The following is a 20,481-nucleotide window of genomic DNA, read 5'->3' as shown; positions in this document are numbered from 1 at the left end:
TACGGTTACAGAACCAAATTTTTTTTTGTTACTATTAAGGAAAAAAGTATGCTAGCAAATATAAACTCTACATAGACCCCCAATTTTATCTGTTCTTCCTGAGAACCAAAGCAAGCAGAGAACTATGAAAGTTGCTCAGTTTTCATTGTCTAAAAAAGAAAGAACACCAGTTCTTCACCAAATAGAAATATTTTACTGGCAGCAAACATGAAACTAATTGTTGTAACGCTAGAACTTAAATAGGAAGCACTAAATTATATAACGGCCATCATCAATAATTCAAGCATGAGTTTTTAAACATGTGCCCACACACACACACACACACACACACACACACGTCTTCAACAAAAGCACAGGACTGAGCATAGTAAAGAGACATTTTAAAAAGCAAAACAACTTACTTAATCCCAACATTTCACTCTGATGCAACTTATTAAAATTGGTTCCTGACTTTTTTTTTTCCCCCTAATCCCCCAAATTCAAAATTAAATGAAAACCCTAGTAATCCAAACCACTTGTTTGGCAAGTAGTTATATTATAGTTAACCACAGACACACTAGATTGCAGGCAAGTGGGTTTTGAAAACGCTGAGATAATATAAGTCCTCAAATCAGAGGTACTACTTTAATATCACAAACCATCTACATCATTATCAGAGACCACAGAGTAACTGGGTAACTTATTGGAAAAGTGAAAATGGCTGAGTCAGAAATTTCCATCTGACAGAGCAAAATGACTGTGAATGAGAGGAATAGTGAGAAAGTGGAAGGAGGGAAGGTAGCAGGGTAGAAACAGAGCAATATTTACCCATCCTTATAGAACTGTCAGGTAAGACTTCCCATAAGGAAATATCTGACTCAAGTTATCATAAAGGACAAAAATATCCACAAACAGACAACCTCACAAGTTTCTTATGTTTGCAGGCATCAGCTTTATGGATTGGTACTCTGAAGTCAAACTTTTGTGTTGGAAGTAAAAAAGCTACTCAAGAAAAGTTACAACTCAAACCTTGTCTATTTTCAGAAAAAAAAGATCTAGATACTAATGCAAATCACTGAAACTGAGCTTCCTTTCTTCTTAAGAAGCATCCCATAATCTCAAAATGAGCTCAACCCAGAGGTCACTTGGTCTGCCTTCCCAACAAACTGGTGTTTGGGTTCTGTCCTTGCATTCCCACCAAGTGATCATAAGTGAGGTTCTCTTCAAACCCCATATGATATGCATCTACATCATCCAATGTTGGAACCCATGTTAGAAAATATTTCCTCAAACTAGACCAAATCTGTATGTTCTATTGATTCATCATTATTCTACCCACTAGGGTTACAATCTTTTCCCTACACTGTATATGGTAGCCACTACTCACATGTAGCTATTTTTTCAAATTAACTAAAATTAAATTTTAAAAATTTAGTTCTGTAGTCTCACCAGCCGCATTTTCAGCATTAAATAACTATATGGGGCTTATGCCTACCATTTTGGACAATGTGGAATATAGAACATTTCCACCATCACAGAAGGTCTATTGGACAGCACTAAACAATAATCACAGTGTGACAGATAAGTTACTGCTAACTTAGACAACCGGATCATTTAGTAGCATTCAAGGCCATTTTAATCGTTGATGGTATATGTACACACACGTGCATAGGCACTTATATTTAAACCAACAGATGGAGCTCACTTTACCAGTATGGGCAACCAAAGATTTTGAATATATTATTGGTTTTGTGTTAGCCACTGATTTATCTTTAAAATCCTTGTATGGTATTTCTCTTTTTCTTCAACTATGAAGTGACAGTGGTTTTGCTAACTTCAGCAGAGTAAAAAAAATCAAAAGTTGTTCTACATTTATCAAATAACTACTCTGTAGATAATATGTCACAGAAACAAAGTGAGCAAATCTCCACTCAGAAAGGATAATACAGTTAAAGGAATTCAATTCTGGGAAATAAACCTGCTACTGAATAAACCCACCAGATCACTAATATATACTTACCAAACACTGAAGAACTTCACATCCTGATAAGAAAATGTACATTTGTGACTCTCAAATGAACTTGAAAAATTAAACTGATGAAAGGTGGTGAAGACTCTCCTAAGTTTACTGTCTTTGGTGCACTCCTTAAAGAACAATTACATTTTAAGTGGACGCTCCACTTCAGAACAATTCAGAAATACATGAATTTACACAGCATCTAAATATGTAAAAGAAATCATTCCTGCTTTAAAATTATTCAGTTTATTTTTTAAATGGATTTAAAGTTTCCTAATTGAACATAAAAAGATGACTACCAAATTACACTTAAAAGGGTACCTGGGTGGCTCAGTCCACTAAGCTTCGAAGTCTTGGTTTTGGCTCAGGTCATGATCTCAGTGTCCTGGATTCAGCAGTGCATCCGGCTTTGTGTTCAGCGTGGAGTGAGCTTGCCCCTCTCCCTCCCACTCTGCTCCTCCCCAGCAACCCCCCAAATAAATAAAAATTTTAAAAAATTATATTTAGAAGATGAAGTGTTTTCTGCAATATACTACACAGAGCACTTGTATTCAGTGAATACTCACTTCATAAGGATGCAGTATAGTATAACTAAGTACTCTCACTCTGATTACAGTCTTGGCTCTAACACTCACTAGATGAATAATCTTGAACAAATTAATATAACTTCCATTTGCCCACCTGAAATATGGGAGTGACAACAACCACTATAAGTACTTCAGTACTATAGGAAATTTATACATTAAAAAAAAAAGTATTCACAAATTATTCTGATAGAGATAGTCAGAATTTCTATGTAGAAAACAACAGACCCTTAATAACCACAAGGAGTCCTCAAAATACCCAAAATACTTAAATACCCTTAGATTAGCCAGCAGCAGACAGAATTTTTCAAAGCAATTTTCCACTAAGAATATCCAGATTGTAAGAATTTATTGCTTTTATTTTGATTGCATGTATCCCTAAAGAAACTTCAACCTTCTGTTGTTCCACTACTTGAATGGCACTTTTCCTGGCACTTAAACAAGCCCTCAAATGGTTGGCAGCCCTCAAACGGTTTTGGTTTCTCTGTTTGCCTTAGCCTAGAAAGAAAAGCCACCCATCTCCTTAAACCCTAGTAGGATAAACCCAGTCATGCCCATTAAAAACCCAAAAGATCATATCCAACCCAACTTAAGTACAAGTTTACACCAAAGAAAGAAAACCATTTTGGTTTATTGGCTTCATATGACAAGAGAGTTTCCTTAAGTACTAGCTACTGCAAATTCTATTTACCCTGAGTCAGATATTTCCACTTTCAACTTCTCTTCTGCAAGGAGATACTTTAGCTGGCACTTTCTTTCCTATTAGGATTAGCAAACACATTTCAATTTCAAAAAAACAAGAGTAAGGGGCGCCTTGGTGACTCAGTTGGTTAACCTCTGACTCCTGATTTCAAATCATGAGATCAAGCCCCAAGAGGGCTCTGCTCAGTATGGAGTCTGCTTCAGATTCTCTCCTTCTCCCTCTACCCTTCTTACTCTGTCTCACTAAAAAAATAAAATTTAAAACAAAATCAAGAGTAATACTCAAAATCGCCCCCACAAAATTCTGTTTCAATTAACAGCCATGGGATAAGTAGGCATGGTGAAAAGATTCTCCTAAATCTTGTTCCCTTAAAGCAAATTGTACTACTCACAGTTCCATTCTGGTAACCATTTGTCAGAACTCTACACGCGATTCCAGTAATCTTAGACCATATAAATCCAAAAGTATGAACAAAAAACAAATAGGTAAATCTTGAGATTTTTGGAATTTTACTCTGATATGCTGCCATATGCTCAATAATTGGTCGTCTTTACTAACCAGACATGTGTTTTTCTACAAGATATCTTGAGATCATGGGTACCTTCTTAGAATTTAGAGGAATGCCTCCCCAGAGGATCAAGAGATTTATCTTCCTAATAATAATACAAGGAGGCTTACATTTAAATCAGATTTCCTAGAAATACTGTCTATACAGAAGGAAGCAACCCAAGAGTAAACTGAAAGAAGTTGGCCTATGTTTCAAAGCACTCCTAGAAAATCCCTACTCTGATAACAGGGAGTTGTGCCAAGAATTTAAAAAGTGATTCTGTCCACCACTTTGGCTCTCTATGTAGTTCATCAGAGAGAATATTTTACTTTATTTTTTAAAGATTTATTTATTTATTTATTTATTTTAGAGAGAGCCTGTGCACACAAGCAGGAGTGGCAGAGAGAGAGAGGGCGAGAGAATCTCAAGCAGACTCCCTGAGCACAGAGCCTGGTGTAGGGCTTAATTTCAAGATCCTGAGATCACAACCTGAGCCAAAACCAAGAGTCTGACACTTAATCAACTGTACCACCTAGGAGCCCCCACCATTATCATTATTATTATTATTATCATTATATTGAGAAAAATCTGTATTCACTTTAGTGGTATTTAAAAGTTAGATGTGAACTTTTGAAAGTTCACTAAAAAAAGCTGGAAATACAGCCACTACTATGGGAAGAAAGCAAAACCCAAAGCATAAAGGTAAATTCCAATAAGGAGAAAGCTGAGATTTCTTCCTTAATACAAAAATAAAGAATATATAAAGTGGCAACATTATTCCGTTTTGGACTTTTCCTACTGTGTGAAGAGTATTTCAGAGGGGGGAAAAACCCCAACTTTGGAGCTATAAAGATCAGGATTCAAATATTGCTTACTTAATGGCTATAAAACTCTGGGCAAGTTATTTAATCTCCTTGAGCCTCAGGTTCCTTCTTTGTAAAATGAGAATAAATGTCTTGAGAACTAAATTAGATACATAAGGGGCCAAGGAATACACCACACCTGTCACTCAATAAAAGGAAACTCAATACATGGAACCTATTATTATTGGCAGCATCAGAATTAAGGAATTCTTATGTCCCATAGTTATTTTCCATTAAGTATTTTTCTTCCAATCAGGTCCCTTAACTAAGTCACTGATTAACACAGATCTAGTCACTTGTCTAGCACACAATCTATTATAGAATATGCAATCATTGCTTCACCTTATGATGTGTAGAAATGTTTCCTGGCAAAGAATTAAACTGTAATCAACAGCTTACTACATTTCTATAGCTTTTTCTAAACTATGTCCAACTGAAGGAGAATGTTTCCTACACATATTGTGGGCCTGAGTCAAAGGAAAATCAGTATGTATAAAATGCTTAAAAATCTCCATCACTTCAAACTTTTTTTTTTTTTTTCAATTGAATGTCCGGAGTTAGAAAGCAAAGTAGAATTATATAAGAAAGTCATGTAATTAAGAGTTTAATCAACATCAAGAATGATAGGAGGGTAGACTGTTGAGTAGAGGTATAGTTGGTCAAAATATATACACACTAACATATAAATTAAAAACAGTGCATGCCTAAAACTAGATGGATTTTCCTAACTTCTATTCTTTAAGTTGCTCTACTAAAGGCTTTCTGCCAAATCCACATGCCATTTTGATATCTTTACTGTAAGAAATATGGATATTTCTTGCCCATTGTATAGAAGTATGTCTTTACTGTAGCATATAAGAAACACACAAGTACAAGGAGCCCAGTTTTTAATCCTAGACACCTGACAGAATTTAAGTTCTGCTTCCGTCAATAGCTTACCAAGTGACCTCTGCCAAGTCACTTTCCAAATCAGAACCTCAATGTCCTGAGCTATAAGGAAACAGTCCAAATTAAGAATTTATCCAACTTTGGAGCACCTGATGGCTCAGTCTGTTAAGCATCTGCCTTCAGCTCAGGTCATGATCCTAAGGTCCTGGGATCAAGCCCCAGGTCCGACTCCCTGCTCAGTGAAGCAGGGAGAACCTGCTTCTCCCTCTGCCCTTCCCCCCACCAACTCTCTCTCGCACAGACACACACTCGCTCTCTCTCACATAAATATCTTTTAAAAAAGAGGAGTCATCCAACTTAGACATAGGCTTACATGAAATGTACTTGATTCAGAGTAAGTTATATGCACTTGTCTCTTGGACACAAGCGTATCATCTAAAATGTGATCATCACAGCCTGTAAAAAGACTACCCTACAGAATAACTGTTGTTCTTTCTCCTACACCAAATACTGCTTTCTTCATTGTTGCTGATGGTTCAACTATTTCCGCAATACAAAATGGCAAACATCTGCTTTTATTCCTCCATATAGAAGCTTCAATGACCAATAAATCTTAAAAAAACCTTTCATTTAATCTGGTGCCTTATTAAAAAAAAAAAATACTCTTTTCCTATTTCAACTAGCAATTCTCACAAAGTGTTCAGTATCAGCATAAAATTAGACCATGTTATCAGTCATTTATTATCCAACGAATATGAATGTGAACTGTGCCATTAACTAAAAGGCTTATATGGGGCCATATGATCACAGTACAGCCAGGGAAAGTGAGCACACTCCATATTCATAATGCTTCTGAAAGATCACCAAATGTTTCAAGTTCAAGTGGAATGTGTTCTTAAAATGTCTTGGATTTCTCTCTGCAATGCTACTGAAACTGGCTTCAGTACATTCTACAGTATACTTGGTTATCATGTAATTCCCCTGCAGAGAAAGTGAAAGAAAATCAGGTGCTGCCTGCATTCATGAACAGGAAGACAGGTTCTCCAAATCCTTTCTGCTCTACAGGATTTCCTTTCTTCACTGTTTTTTAAGGAGTCAAAATTATTTTGTTTTTTTTTTTTTAATTGAAGTAATAGCTGTCTATAAGTATAAATTTGTTTTTTACAGCACTGCCTGTTTTAAAAGCAGTGTTAACTCCTAATATATCATATGAAGCTGAAAGAGGCGGAACAGTGTACCTTAAGTTAGACAACCATTCCAAATTAAGCACAATTGGACATATCCATGCCCAAAGCAAAAACTCTTGAGCTCTTGCACATGCTTTCCCATCTTCTTTTGATCATAAACCACTCTGAGTTTGCAATCTGTACATCCATCTCTTTAGCCTCCAACCCAAAACTTTCAGATTCTTCACAGTTATTTCCCCTTATAATTAAAAACTTTAAAAATACATATTATGCTTATGTGTTTAGTTAAAGCTTTATAAGAACCTTGCTCCCTTTATGTCAAAATAAATCTGAGAGAAAATAGTAAACAAAAATTCTGAATGGAACCTAACACCATCTATGAAACTTAACTGGATGCTCTAGTAACAGTGACAAAATGATACTATATAACATTCCTGGAAAATATGCAAATATCAGCATTGTCTTACATAACTAAAGTCAGTCCATAAACAAGTAAACTCTCTGTCTGCAAAGGAAATTACTGTGTGTTTAGGCCTTGATTTAACTTCGATACCAATCAACATCTTACAGAAATTTGAAAAATGGAAAAAAATACAATAAAAAGTAAAAGCGACTTGTTCCTTGTCCTCTATTCCTACCCCAATGAATTCACTCAAATGATCATAGGTCTTAATCTAGTGTCATTAGTTCAGCTAGCTCAGGTCAGTCTGCCCACTGAGCACAAGCTATCAGACAGTCTGATAAGTTTTCCAAAGTATCTCTTATATGTAAGGATCCAAAAAAGAAATACTGAAATTCATCAGCAACCAGTCTCATGTTGAGAGAGAGGGAGTAAATTAATACAGAGTATGATACATGTTGCTTACAGAAATAAGCAGTTCAAAAAGGGTTGAAGAAATTACAAAAAGAAGCAGGACAGACTTAACAGAAAATGAGCACTTGGGTAAGGCCTGGTGGGGTGTTGAAATAGGCAGATTTGGATAGTGTAGAAGGAAACTCCAGGCAGGGCAACAGGGCTAACAGGAACAACAGTCTGGAGGAAGTGAAAAAGTCAAAGTATTACAGGGCGACTTGAATAGTAATGTCAAGCTTGATTGCATACCACTACATTTTACAGAAAGTTTTCATATCCATTTCTTCAGTTAACTGTCATCACAAGCCCATGTATTAGGCACAGTATATATTATCTCCAATAAACAGATAATAAAACCAAAGCTTAGAGATACTGAGTATTATCTCTGAGTTCTTACACTTAATAGGTAGTAAATAGGAGATGTGAAACCAGGTCTTACAAGTCTAGGTTGAAGGTATTTCCTTTCAGAAAGAAGTCAGTCTGCTGAAGTTACATTTTATACTGTAAGTCTGATTTCAACTGGAAGAATTATTTAATGTATCAGTAAACTAGAGCAAATACTTCAAAATAATTATAGGAAGAGCTCAATTACTAAAAAGATGCTTGGCAGAGGTGTATAGAGTAAAAATGTAGCCTCCTTCTATGTTTAAAATGAAAAAGAAAATGAGAGGCATATCACATATTGCCAAGTAAACAAGGATTAGAAACGTCTGCATTTCTTACCTCCCTTCAATTGGCATAAATCTTTTCAACATCTGTTCCCCGCATTTTGCGGGGAACATGGGGAGAGAACCCATAAATAGGGAAGAGAAAGTTGGGGCACCTGGGTGGCTCAGTGGGTTAAAGACTCTGCCTTCAGCTCAGGTCATGATCCCAGGGTCCTGGGATGGAGCCCCACGTTGGGCTCTCTGCTCGGCAGGGAGCCTGCTTCCTCCTCTCTGTCTGCCTGCCTCTCTGCCTACTTGTGATCTCTATCTGTCACATAAATAAATAAAATATTTTTTAAAAATAGGGAAGAGAAAGTAAACTAAAAATAAATAAATAAATAAATAAAATGTTGATAAACCCAAATATGAATAGCTGAACAACACCTTAGTGATTTCTATTCTACAATCTAGAGAGCAAGTTTTCATCTTTTACACAGTAATCAATTATGAAACAGAAAACAGATTTAGAACCTGGAGACAATCTGTGGTAGACAGGTACCCTCCAGGTTTTAAGTGCCAATGAAAACTTCACATATCCAGAAGAGGCTTTGTATTAAGGACTTCACTCAGTAGTCACATCCAACTGCCCACGGTATTTCAGCAATGTCTCCTTTAGCTGTGTGATCACCAGTATCCATCTACTCTGATGAAATTATTAGAATCATCCTTTTTACTCACAAAGTGTCTGGGTTTGGCCTATAAATTCTTTGGCAACCCTGTCTTAAGCCTAGTAGTTTTCCTAGTATGGGAAGCTTGAGAGTCACTGACACAAAATTCCTGGACTTCAGGGATGTTAAAAGCACAGTAAACTGGGGTCTATCCATAACTCCTTAATCATTTCTAAACCTCCAATCTCTCCTCTCCAACATACACACATAGCCAAAATGACCTTTTGAAGATAGGCTCTCTGAAGCTCTAATGGGATAACTATAAAAAGAAATGAAGAAATGCTTTGTGGGTCCACTAAAGCCCTATTTGAAATAAGGTCTGACCATGGAAACCTAGGAAAACAAGAGAAGCAGACATGTCCAGTTAAAATCCAGCCATCAGGGATAGGATAAGGGACCTTTTGTAGGCAAAGCCAGAAAGTGATCTGTAAATACAGATATTGAGAATGGGCAGTTCTTTCCAAATAGCTGTTGGCCCAGATGTTAGAACAAGCTCAAGAAGTACAGATGGGGCGATAACGATCTTAATCAAGTCTCTTTCTCTTTCTCTACTTCAGGTTTCCCATCTAGACAATAAAGACTTTTTGAAAGTATTTGTCAACCCTAACATTCTGTATTTTACAGACCCTCATAATACGAAAGGAAAAAACCAATATTTTAAAGCATTTGATAGGAAAGTGCTCCTAAAATATTAACGTAATTAATGCAATAAAGTAAACTACAGACTCCTCTATATAGTCAATTAAAAAAAAAAAAAAACAGGAAAAAAAATGTTGTTGTTGATTGGGAGGCAGTGAAGAAGGAAAGATACTCTTATAAGCCACTCAGACTATTTGCAGTTAAAAATCCCAGAGTAAAGTTAATGGATTAAGTGACTCAGCTTTTATGACTCATTAGAAAAATAAAAGCCAAAAAAGTCCAGTGGAGACTCCCCTGGTATTTGGTCACTGAGGAGCTGTGTTGAGACTGGAAACACTCATCACACACTAAACTTTGGAAGCCGAGTGGTAAATCAACCTAGGTACTTCTTATAGAAGTTTCTAAGAAGACTAAGTAACACTTCCTTCATGCAAATGTCAGTAACACATTTTGAAGAGAGCCAGTGATAAGCAATAAGCTAAAAATCAAAAGCAAACTTATTTAAAAAGTTGAATCTGTTTACTCATCCAATTCATTCATGAAAGCCCACAGACCCTTACTCAGAGCTGACATACAAAATACTCTTTACACATGGCTTCTATCTAGAGAATCAATTTTGAAGTACCTAGAAATATATATGGGGTGTAAATTTATTCTTCCAAAAAAAAAAAAAAAGAAAAATCAGGATTTGTCTATATTTTTAAAAGTCACTACCAATCTAAAACACACTATCATAAGAATTCAATCAGCAATAGTCAACGACACCGACATATTAAAGAAAAATTGTAACTGATGCTCATGGTGACAACTGAGTATCAAAAAAAGAAAAAGTTAAATAAGGATGTTTTTTAAAGTTTCATCAAAAATGGTCCCCCAAAACCTACTATTTGTTCCTATAAAGTACCAGATAATAAAAAGTTTAAGTTTTGCTGGTCATATGGTCCCTGCCACAATTAGCGTGAAAGCAGACACAGGCAATATGTAAACAATGAACATGGTTTTGTTCCAATAAAACTTTACTTATAGAAACTGAAATATGAATTTCATAGCATTTTCATATGTCATCAATCTTTCTCTTTTTTTTCAATCATTAAAAAATATAAAACCCTTTCTCAGCTCACCTGCTGTGTGAAAACAAAGAAGTGGGTAGGCTGCATTTGTCCATGGTCCATAGTTTACAGACCCCTACCTTAGAGGAACAAATTCCAATTACTAGAGAGGGAAAAAAAAATGCTGCTCAATATTCTTGAACACTGACAGAGAAATAAGTTGCCACTACAAAAACTTGAGAAATTATAGAGTAGGGAGGATTCCTGCACTAGGGTGACCACGGTATTCTCAGTCAGTATACTGCAAATGTCCATCGGGAAAATCCAAATGTATAATCTGGGTATAAAAACTACAGACTCCTGGGACCATATCCAAGAGATTTAGCTGGTATCTAGTAGGGCCAGCAATGTGTTTGTAGTGAAGTTCCAATCATGAACAGTCTAATGTTGCACCAAAGTTTAAAAACCATTGACATTTGCAAAATATATATCTGATATAAGACCTGACTCCACAATGTATAAAGAACCCTCAAAACTCAATAAAAAGAAAACAGCGTAATTTTTTTAAGAGGGGCCAAAAGCTTAGAACACACACTTCAACAAATATATAAGACTGGCAAATAAGCATGAGATAAGAGGCTTAACATCATTAGTTATTAGAGAAATGCAAACTAAAGCCACATGTATTATTATACACCTATTAAAATAGCTAAAAGTAAAAAACAAAAACAACAACAACAAAAAACCCCTGACAATGCAAAATGCAAACTGTGGGCAAGGATGTAGAGCAAGTAGAGCTGGTAGGATGGTGGGAATGCAAAATGGTACAGCCACTTCGAAAAACAGTCTGGCAGTTTCTTATAAAGCTGTACACTCACCATATGACCCAGCAATCCCACCACAAGTGCTTACCCAAAAGAAATGAAATTTTTTTTTCACCAAAAAAACCTCTATATGCAAATGTTTACAGGGACTTTATAACCACCAAAAGTGAAAACAACCCAAATGTTCTTCAACAAGTGAATGGATAAGCTAACTGTGGTACAGCCAAACACTGGTCAACAATGAGAACAACCAGAATTACTAATACATACAACATAGTATCAGATACATTATGCTAACTGAAAGAAGCTAAACTCAAAAAAGTACTTACTATATGAGCCAAATGATATGACATTTTTGCAAAGGAAAAAATTATAGTGGCAGAAAACAAATCAATGGCTAATGGGAGACAGGGAAAAAGGGTAGAGAAGTTTGGGGGTTATGTAACTATACTGATCTTGATTGTTGCAATAATTACAAGACTATGCATTTGTTAAAACTCAGAACTGTAAATTAAGGATGAGTTTTTACTGTAAATAAATTATACCTCAGTAAATCTGACTAAAAAGGAAAAAAATACTGATATATAAACAAAACTGATTACACCTTGTTCTGGTTTATGAGAAACTTTTCACTGTTTTTATGTTAGTGTACATGGTTACCAACTATCATATGCATACATACAAACTTTAATGTATGTGGAGGATATTTTGTAAATGAAATGATGTAAAAATAAATGGATGTGTGTGTGTATGTGTGTGCACATTTGTCATGACTTCTAACGGTAATATCTGGAAACTCTTTTGCACTGGTTTCTAAATTCAAACATCTGGGGATAAATGGTCTAAATAATCCCTAAGATCCTTCTGCATATATAAGCCAATTATCCTTTGTAGGTCTTATTCAAGATCTAGGGTATCCTAATTTTACCTTTTGAAGCACAGGTCACCTTTAAGTGGGTCATCAGTTAAAAATAATTAATTCAACAGACCTTCCATAGCTACTTCTGAAACTGCAAATACAGCTATGATAGGTTTGTTTTTCCCCCATGATTCAGAGTGATTCATTTTAAAAATACGCTCGTTGTACTTAGAAAACTAGGACTTCAAGCAGAGTTCCCTAAAGTTTTGTGGTATCTATAAACGCTTTCTTTATGAGCAGAATATCACATAGCTTTTTATCACTAAGGCAAATTCATTTATTGCAATAAAAACTCCTATACCCCTGGCAAGGACTGTGGAAAAACCATGGCCTATGGCTTTCTTCGAGTTTATTTCCCTGTATGTTCAAAGTGTCCAAGCCTTTAAAGTTTCGCCCCATCAGGTAGAATACAGCAGAGAAGACATGCAGTTTTTTTGTTTTTTTGTTTTTTTTTAAATACAGCATTGAGGCAAGAGTGTGACTTCCCACACTTCACTCAATAATTCATTTGATGAATCAAAAATAAAACCTAAAAAAAGGTTTTAATTAAAAAATAAAGCCTATATTATCTCATTAACATTCATATCAAAAATTATCCCTAAAGTAACGTCAAAACATCTCTGAAATTGTTCTCATTTTCATTCAACTGCTCTAAACATAAGATAGTATTAATGAAAAACATTAAAAATTAATCTGATGTATCTATAGAGTAATTTAAAAGAGAGAGATGACAAGTGGAAGGGGGGGAAAGAAAGAAAAAGGAAGGGAAAAGGTAGGAGAAAAGAGAGAAAATGGGGGAGGAGGGAGAAGGTAGGATAGGAGAGAATATTTGCAGCTTTAAATGTTTCTAATTCTAGCCCCAATGTGCTAATTCCTAGCTACTTAACCTCAGCGGTTCAGTACACGCACTTCCCCATCCTAGCCCTAAGACTTTCCTCTGGAAAATGAGGAGGTTGGTTGGGATTAGTGGTTTTTAATGCTTTCTACTCTGAGATTCTTTGATTAAATATCAATTAACTTTACAGTTTCACACATGGAAGAAGTTGTTCTTTAGGTATTTATTAGTTAAAAAAATTCAATGACTTAAAAACAGTTTATTAAAAAAATCGTAATTTACAAATATAGCTATATCCATTTTTAAAAATTAATTCAAGCAAGAAAATATTGCATCCTTGCACATAGCAACAAACTGGAAGAGTTTTCCTTTTTCCTTTATGTGAGAGGCACTTCGGGTGCAGTATAAATTTAGAGGGTTCTTTACAGCAACTCCTTGAACTCTACACAACTGCCTCTCCACTACAGTGAAGATCATGTCCATGCGCCACAGGGCATGCTTTATTGTGAAACTACCCTTGCATAACAGGTGGCACACAGTAGATAAACACTTTTTTAAAAAATATGTATCTAAGATTCTTTCCAACTTCCAAATTGTGAGATAAGTGCTTTAAACCTATTACTCAAAGAAAAATCAAAACCACAAAAGAGCATTTGTTAGGTGTTTTCACTAAAATGTTATTCTTAATAATGATTACCTCCAAGGACAGAAGAAGAGCACAGAATTCTTTTTTTTTCCTTTTCACTTTTTGTTATACATATCTACATAGGATAAAATCTATTTTAAAGATGCACCTATGAGAAAATAAACATTAGGGAAAAAAGATTAGACGTTTTTATGCAAAAAAATAAATAAATAAGTATTTCTTTAATAAATTTAATTCTGGCACTGTGATCTGTGATCCCTATGGATAAAAGGCATTATCCCTGCCCTTTAAGAGCCTAGACTCTGAAAAGGAATATAAAATATTATTTTTAATATATAATAATAATATACTACACCAGAGGTATGATTCCTGAACCAACGGGGAGCATTTAATAATACATTGACTCATTCACTCACTCACATATGCAAATATTTGCTGAATATTTTCTGGCTATGTGAAAGACCTGAAGCCAGATGAGGGTAAAGAAAGATAAATAAGATACAAATCTCCCAACTCAGGTAGATTCAGCCATTGTCTCCTTAAAAAACAGCAACAACAACAACAACAAAAACCTGCTGTATAATTCTGAAGAAAAGAGAAAATGAGTTTGCCCTGGAGCCAGATGCTGTATGTCTCACAGATACTGCCTTCACATTACATGCCTAGCGTGCACATGATATGCTTTAGATCTCTGGGAAAACTTGCTTAATTTACTGCACCAGCCCTAATTTTGTATCTTTCCCCTTAAAATTCTGGATGTGTGCCATTAATTTAATTTACCTCATTATACCACTGGGGTGTCCTGAACCTAAAATGAATCAGTGCTTTCGAGACATATTTCTGAAAATGTATTAAACTTTATCTTTCACAAAAGAAAAAGATTTTCTTTCAGAATAGCTAGCTGCTTTTACTTCAAGAAATAAGTCACAAGGTATATTGATTTCAGACACACGCACACACACAGAGTTAACCAACTCTGGAGATGGTGGAACTTTCCAACTGAAGAGGAGTACAAACACATAATACATAATGCATTTCTTACTGCTGTAAGAGAAGAAATAAGAAGGCAGGCAGTAGCAACTGGTGTGTTGTGCTAAATGGCTATAAATGGGAAAACTCAAATGCCTATAAAATTACAAAGGAGTTGGTAAAAGTTTAAGAGTCTAGAAATGGCTTTGATGGACAGGCTAATATTGGTTTTTAGAGCAACATTTTAAGAGTTAAAACTCTATTAGACAGAAGGAGCAAGATTATGACGGTAAGTGAGCCACTTCAATTAAGTAGCGATATGGGAATCTAAGTGGAGGGGGCAAATAGGAAAGTGAGGGGTCTGGACTATTGTGTCAAAAAGAAAATTCAGGAAAGAAGCCAAAACTGATCAAAAACCTAAGTCTGTCAACTGAAGAAAAGCATTCATTTTTTAGAAAAATATATTCCCAGTTCCAATCTAAACTAAGAAACTTAAAGAATACTGTTGGAACCTGACTATACCTTTGTCTAACATTCGAAAATTACATGATGCATTTGAATTATACAACTACTGATTTAAGAAAACTATGGCTGGAATTATTTCAAATCTTGTTGGGTAGAAGCTCAAATGTTTCAGGAGAAATAAAGGACTATTCCTAAACATTGGCAACAGTAATTGTATTACAAAAAGTACCTGTGTTCCAAATACGCTTTTAAACCAGAAATAATGATGTGTGTTGACATTTACTTAGACTTAATTCCTTTCATCTACATATGAATTCAAATGTGTCCCTTTGTCTCCTACTTTACGAGATTTCCTAAGGTAAAAATACTACTGTAATTTTCTTTTTTTTTTTTTAAAGGTCTGTCCAAATGATGAATATCTTCAACCACCTTAAAAGTAAGCAAGCAAGCACTGGATTTTAACATAGAACAGAATATTTTAGAATATTCCCCGATGTCAGCTGTTACCCATGACCTCTGTTGAGATGTTCACAACAAAGGTCACAGGCCTCCCCAACCCCTCCCAAAGAAAAGGCAGTGGGAAGCCACAGACATCCACTGCATTATTCTTAATCTCTATTGGAATTCACCCTATGACCCCAAATCGTAATTGTATATGAATCTACCAAAGTTTAGATTGAAAAGAGAAGTGGAGGAGACGGATTTTAAAAACAGCTTAAAAATCTATGCCAGGATATTAAGCAATTTACCACTAAACTTCCTTTACAAACTGAGTTGGGAGTTTCAGTATTGAGAACAGTCTCAATGTGTATGTTTTACCGAAACATGGGCACCAGCTTTATTCTCTTTAAATTGGGGTTCAAAGACATTGTTAGGGAATTACTGGGCCATAATTAAGAGTTATATTAGAGAAAGATACCCTTTATTAGACTTGAATGTGTCCCAGGTCAAAAACTACACCAATTAGGAGGTTCCTAGCCTAATTCTTCATTTCCTTTGAGGATCCTGGAACCAGAAAAGTCAGATGCTTACAAAGACAACGATCTCTACAATTTCTGACCACCTTCGAAATCAATCAGTATTTAATTCTAACTTAATGAAAGAATCACACCAAATTTCCTTCCCACTTTACCATATCATGCAAACTGGATTGTCAAACACCACATTATGCTAAGTGGAAGCCAATTTGAATGTGCTAAAATTCCAGAGTTTAGGAATAGAAACATCTTGCATTTTTAGATGGAAAGTGTTTTTTAGAACCCCTTGAGAAAGAATGTACTAGAATAAATCATTCATCATTCATGTTTTGGTTAGAAACCAGAAGACCTAAGAGTCATACAAATGCATATTCAAAAAGTGAGTTTCAAGTTTGTTCCAGGTCACAAACAGGTACAAGGGACTGGGTAAAATCACAGCACTGCATGATTAATACTTAACCTGTTAAGGTTGTGTTTGAACTCCAGTGTTCACTCTACTCATCATCCTCCCCCAAAAAAGCACAACACATTACATAGGGTCACTTTTTCTTTAGAGATATCCAACACACAGATATCTGTCCATAAAACTCCTACCCAAAAGGCTAAGTACAACCAGACAATCTCAGAGACTAGTACTTTCAAAGTGTAATCTGCCTTTCCTCCCACTCAAGCATCAGACTTGACACTGCTGTGAAAACTACATTTACATGTGAATACCTGAATCTTCACCAAAGCCTTGCTGGAAATTGAAAGGTTGAAAGATCTCAGGCCTAAACTCTAATACCCTTCAGGAACAATAGGGCAAGCCTGGCCCCATTAAAAATTCTACATAAAACCAGTGACTCTACCTCCTAGTGTTCTGAACTCTGGGAAAGAAAGCAGGGAAGCCTACTTGGTATTTTGGGGTGGGCCTGAACACCTACAAGACCATCAGGGTCAAATCAAGTTGTCAATGAAACATGCAGTTCCAAGAAAGCAAAAATTTTTATTTTCAATTCCACATTTCCAGGACACCCCAGGCCACATTGTTCAGCTGAAACAAATGACATTCACAACAAAGACAACCTTTGCAAGCCTGGATAGCACTCTGTGATTTCCACACTTCTGGGGCCAAAGAAGAGCCAAAGATAACTAAAGGTTAAGGTGATCCAGCACCAAAATTTCAACAAAAAATGCTAGATCCTGGAGCAGACAATCAAGAGCAGAGGAGGGAAGTCAAAAGGCTACTTGCCAGTGGCTAAACCAGACCAGTACTAATCAACCATAATTTCCCAGGACATCAGAATAAAGAGCCGTTAAAAATCAAGGTCACCAGTCAGTCCCCTGTTCCCCCTTGCCCCTGCTTTTCCTAAGAAAAAATGTTTACAGCAACTTCCCATCAGCCTGCCCGCGCTGGGCAGTGCCAAAACTAAACTTTTAAACCTTGAGGGAGGTGGGAAAGTCAGCCAGCCAGCCGCTGGGCTAGGAAAAGTGGAGAGAAGGAGGGAAAGAGTCAAGTTTCAAAACAAAGGCTCCACAAGGAACTGAATGTCAACCCCTCCCCACTTTCTAGCCTTCAAGCCAGCTAGGCTGGGCCTTGATTTTTAAGGACACAAATAAGTCAGATTTACCCAGCTCTCGAGCGTTCACCAACGCTTTGCTCTTCGGTAAAACATTTTGCACAACCACTTGCTGAAGGTGGTGCTGTCCTCTCTCCCCCCATTTCCTCGGGGAGAAGAAACCGGGCTCATAAGTAATGACTGGCCCAAGGTACCACAGTAGAGCCTCAAGTCAATTCTGTCCCCGACCAGGGCACCAGGGCCAGGGCACCGGAGGCGCCCGCGCGAGGGCCTCGGGGCCAAAAGGACGACGTCCCCGCCCGGAGAGAGCCAGGCTGGGAGAGGGGAGGGGCCCCGCGCGCCTCGCGCCCCGGCCCCTACCTTCCTTGACTCCCGGCAGCTTGGACTGGTCGATGGTGACTTCAGCCATGTTGGGCCGGGGTCCCGGCCGGCACTCGCCGCCCTCTTCCCCGCCCGCTACCTTGCCGCCGCTGGCCACAAGCGCGGCCCCGGGCGCAGCAGCAGCGCCCGACGCGGCGCAAAGTCCGGCCGGCAGCGCGCCGACCGGGGGGGAGGAGCGGCCTCCGCGGAAGGGCTGGCGACAAAGGCGACTGAAGACCCGGCCCGGCGCCCCAGGCTGGCGGCCCAGCCACCCCGCCGCAGCCACCTGCTCCCGAGCCCCCGGCCCCGATCAATACCAAATATCCGGAGCCCGGAAATGGACCCGGGCCGTCCAGTACGGAGGGAGAGAGGAGACAGAAAGGCGGGCGGGCAGGCGGGCGGGCAGGCGGGCGGGCCTGGGTGGGGAGGGGGAGGGGAGCTGCAGGTCTGTAACCGCACTGCGAGTGGCTGGTGAGCGAAGATCGGCGCCCGCGGCCGCCTCCCTGCTGTCTCCTTTGTGCCGCGCGACGCCCCCGAGCCTGAGGCCCCCCTGTGCCCCCGCCCCCGGGCCCTGCCTCTCTATCCTCGGAGGGTCGCGTCTGTCGGCGGGGCCTTTGTGTCCTGAAGGCCTCAACAAAAGGGCCACATGGGTTACCCAGAACATGATCGGTATTGTCACCAGAGTCCACAGCATTCTGTGTCCTGGTTCCGGGCTGAGATTCCCTGTTGCCTGGCTCTCTCAGGCGTTCTTTGCCTCCCGGAATTAGTGGAAAGATTATATATGGACTCGGAAAACCTCTAACACAACCTACAGAACTAGACAACAGCTGATATCTGGGCCAGTTTAGAGAAGAGAGCGTTTACAACCAGCTGGAGGAACTGAGTCATTCATTCATCAAAAAACGCATGACTGTCTACCAAATGCGATGTTAGGTACTGGGGGTGTTTCAGACATTCCAGACATTATCACATATTGGACTATAATTGTGACATTTTCTTCTCCCAGAAATAGACATCCTGTCTGCATCTTCTGGCAACAGAATTCTCCCTCTCTTTGGGACTCCGTCCTCAGCAGTGGGCTCCTCTCCTAAGAGTGTGCAATCGTAGAACCTCCCTATCACCACCACGCCCACCACCACCCACACCTGTTCCTCTAAGGATGGGTGTGTGATCAATACAGGGCAAGCAGTATACTTCCCTGGGATTCTTGCCTAAAGAGGGACAGGTACTTTCTGTTTTCTATGGGGAAGCTTTGTGCTCACTAGTAAACAATGAAACCAAACTGCAGACAGAGCAAAGATAAGAGAAAGAGAGATAAAGAGGGCATGTTCTGATATGAGAGCAAACCAGGTCCCTGGAATAGCTGGGATGCCGGCTGCTCCTGGATTCTGGGATCTACCTCCAACATCCTCTCAAATTTAAGCTGGTAGTTTTACTCTCTCGAGCGTGTAAAAATGGATTTTCCTCCATTCATAACTCAAAGAGTCTCAGTCTGACAGGCCACATGGAAGAGGTTTTATTTGGACAGAACATTTTTAAAAAATAGGGTAACAAAATGTAGGCCAACAAAAATTTAGGAGAAGAATTTCTAGGACTTTCTAGGCCAAAGGGTGAACAACTATGGCTCACAGGCCAAATCTAGCCAACGGGATTTTTTTTTTTTTTTTTTTTTTTTTTTTTTTTTTTTTTTTTTTTAAGAGAGGGAAAGGAGAGAAGTGGAGAGAGGCAGAGGGAATCCCAAGCAGGTTTCCAGCATGGATCCTGAAATGGGATTGGATCCCTCCATCCTGATATCATGATCTGAGCCAAAATCAAGAATCCTGCCCCTCAACTGACTGAGCCACCCAGGAGCCCAAGCCCACTGGATTTTAATGACTGCAATTTATATGCTTAAATGATTACATTTTAAGTGGTTATGTCAATATAATGTAATACATTCAGTTTTGCCTCTTACGTTTCAAAATCTAAAATATTTACTATTAGACCCTTTCCCAAAAAAGTTTGCTGACCAGTAGTACTAGGCAGAAAGAACACTCAGTAAGTTAAATGTTGGAATAGGAAGGTGATAGTATTAGAAAGGTAGTTTTATGGTGATTTTTAAGTTCCTTGCCTTCTACTGACTTTTTCTAAATTTATGGTCATAGAGAATATTTGTAATAGATATTTTTGGTTTCTCTCTCCAAATCCATTCTCTCCAGTTCTCTGTCATGCTCTGCCCTAGGAGCTGACATTTATGAATACTT

The 20,481-nt window shown here is 38.0% G+C and overlaps 1 protein-coding gene across 2 annotated transcripts in view; it reads right to left on the bottom strand.

Annotated features, from left to right (window-relative positions):
- CCDC50 (coiled-coil domain containing 50) overlaps positions 1–18,762 on the bottom strand; it is a 64,363-nt gene extending 45,601 nt beyond the window's left edge. Inside the window, exon 1 of one of the 2 annotated variants that reach the window (XM_080812787.1) lies at positions 18,239–18,762. In XM_080812787.1, coding sequence (XP_080668913.1) covers positions 18,239–18,287 — 49 coding nt within the window. In that variant the 5' untranslated portion in view covers positions 18,288–18,762. The remainder of the gene's footprint in view (positions 1–18,238) is intronic. The other variant, XM_080812788.1, reaches the window with a different exon arrangement.
- Positions 18,763–20,481: the final 1,719 nt, after the last annotated feature.

This window comes from Martes martes, assembly GCF_963455335.1.
Source record: "Martes martes genome assembly, chromosome: 1".
Classification (NCBI taxonomy): Eukaryota; Metazoa; Chordata; class Mammalia; order Carnivora; family Mustelidae; genus Martes; species Martes martes.
This window is presented reverse-complemented; position numbering and strand designations above follow the sequence as displayed.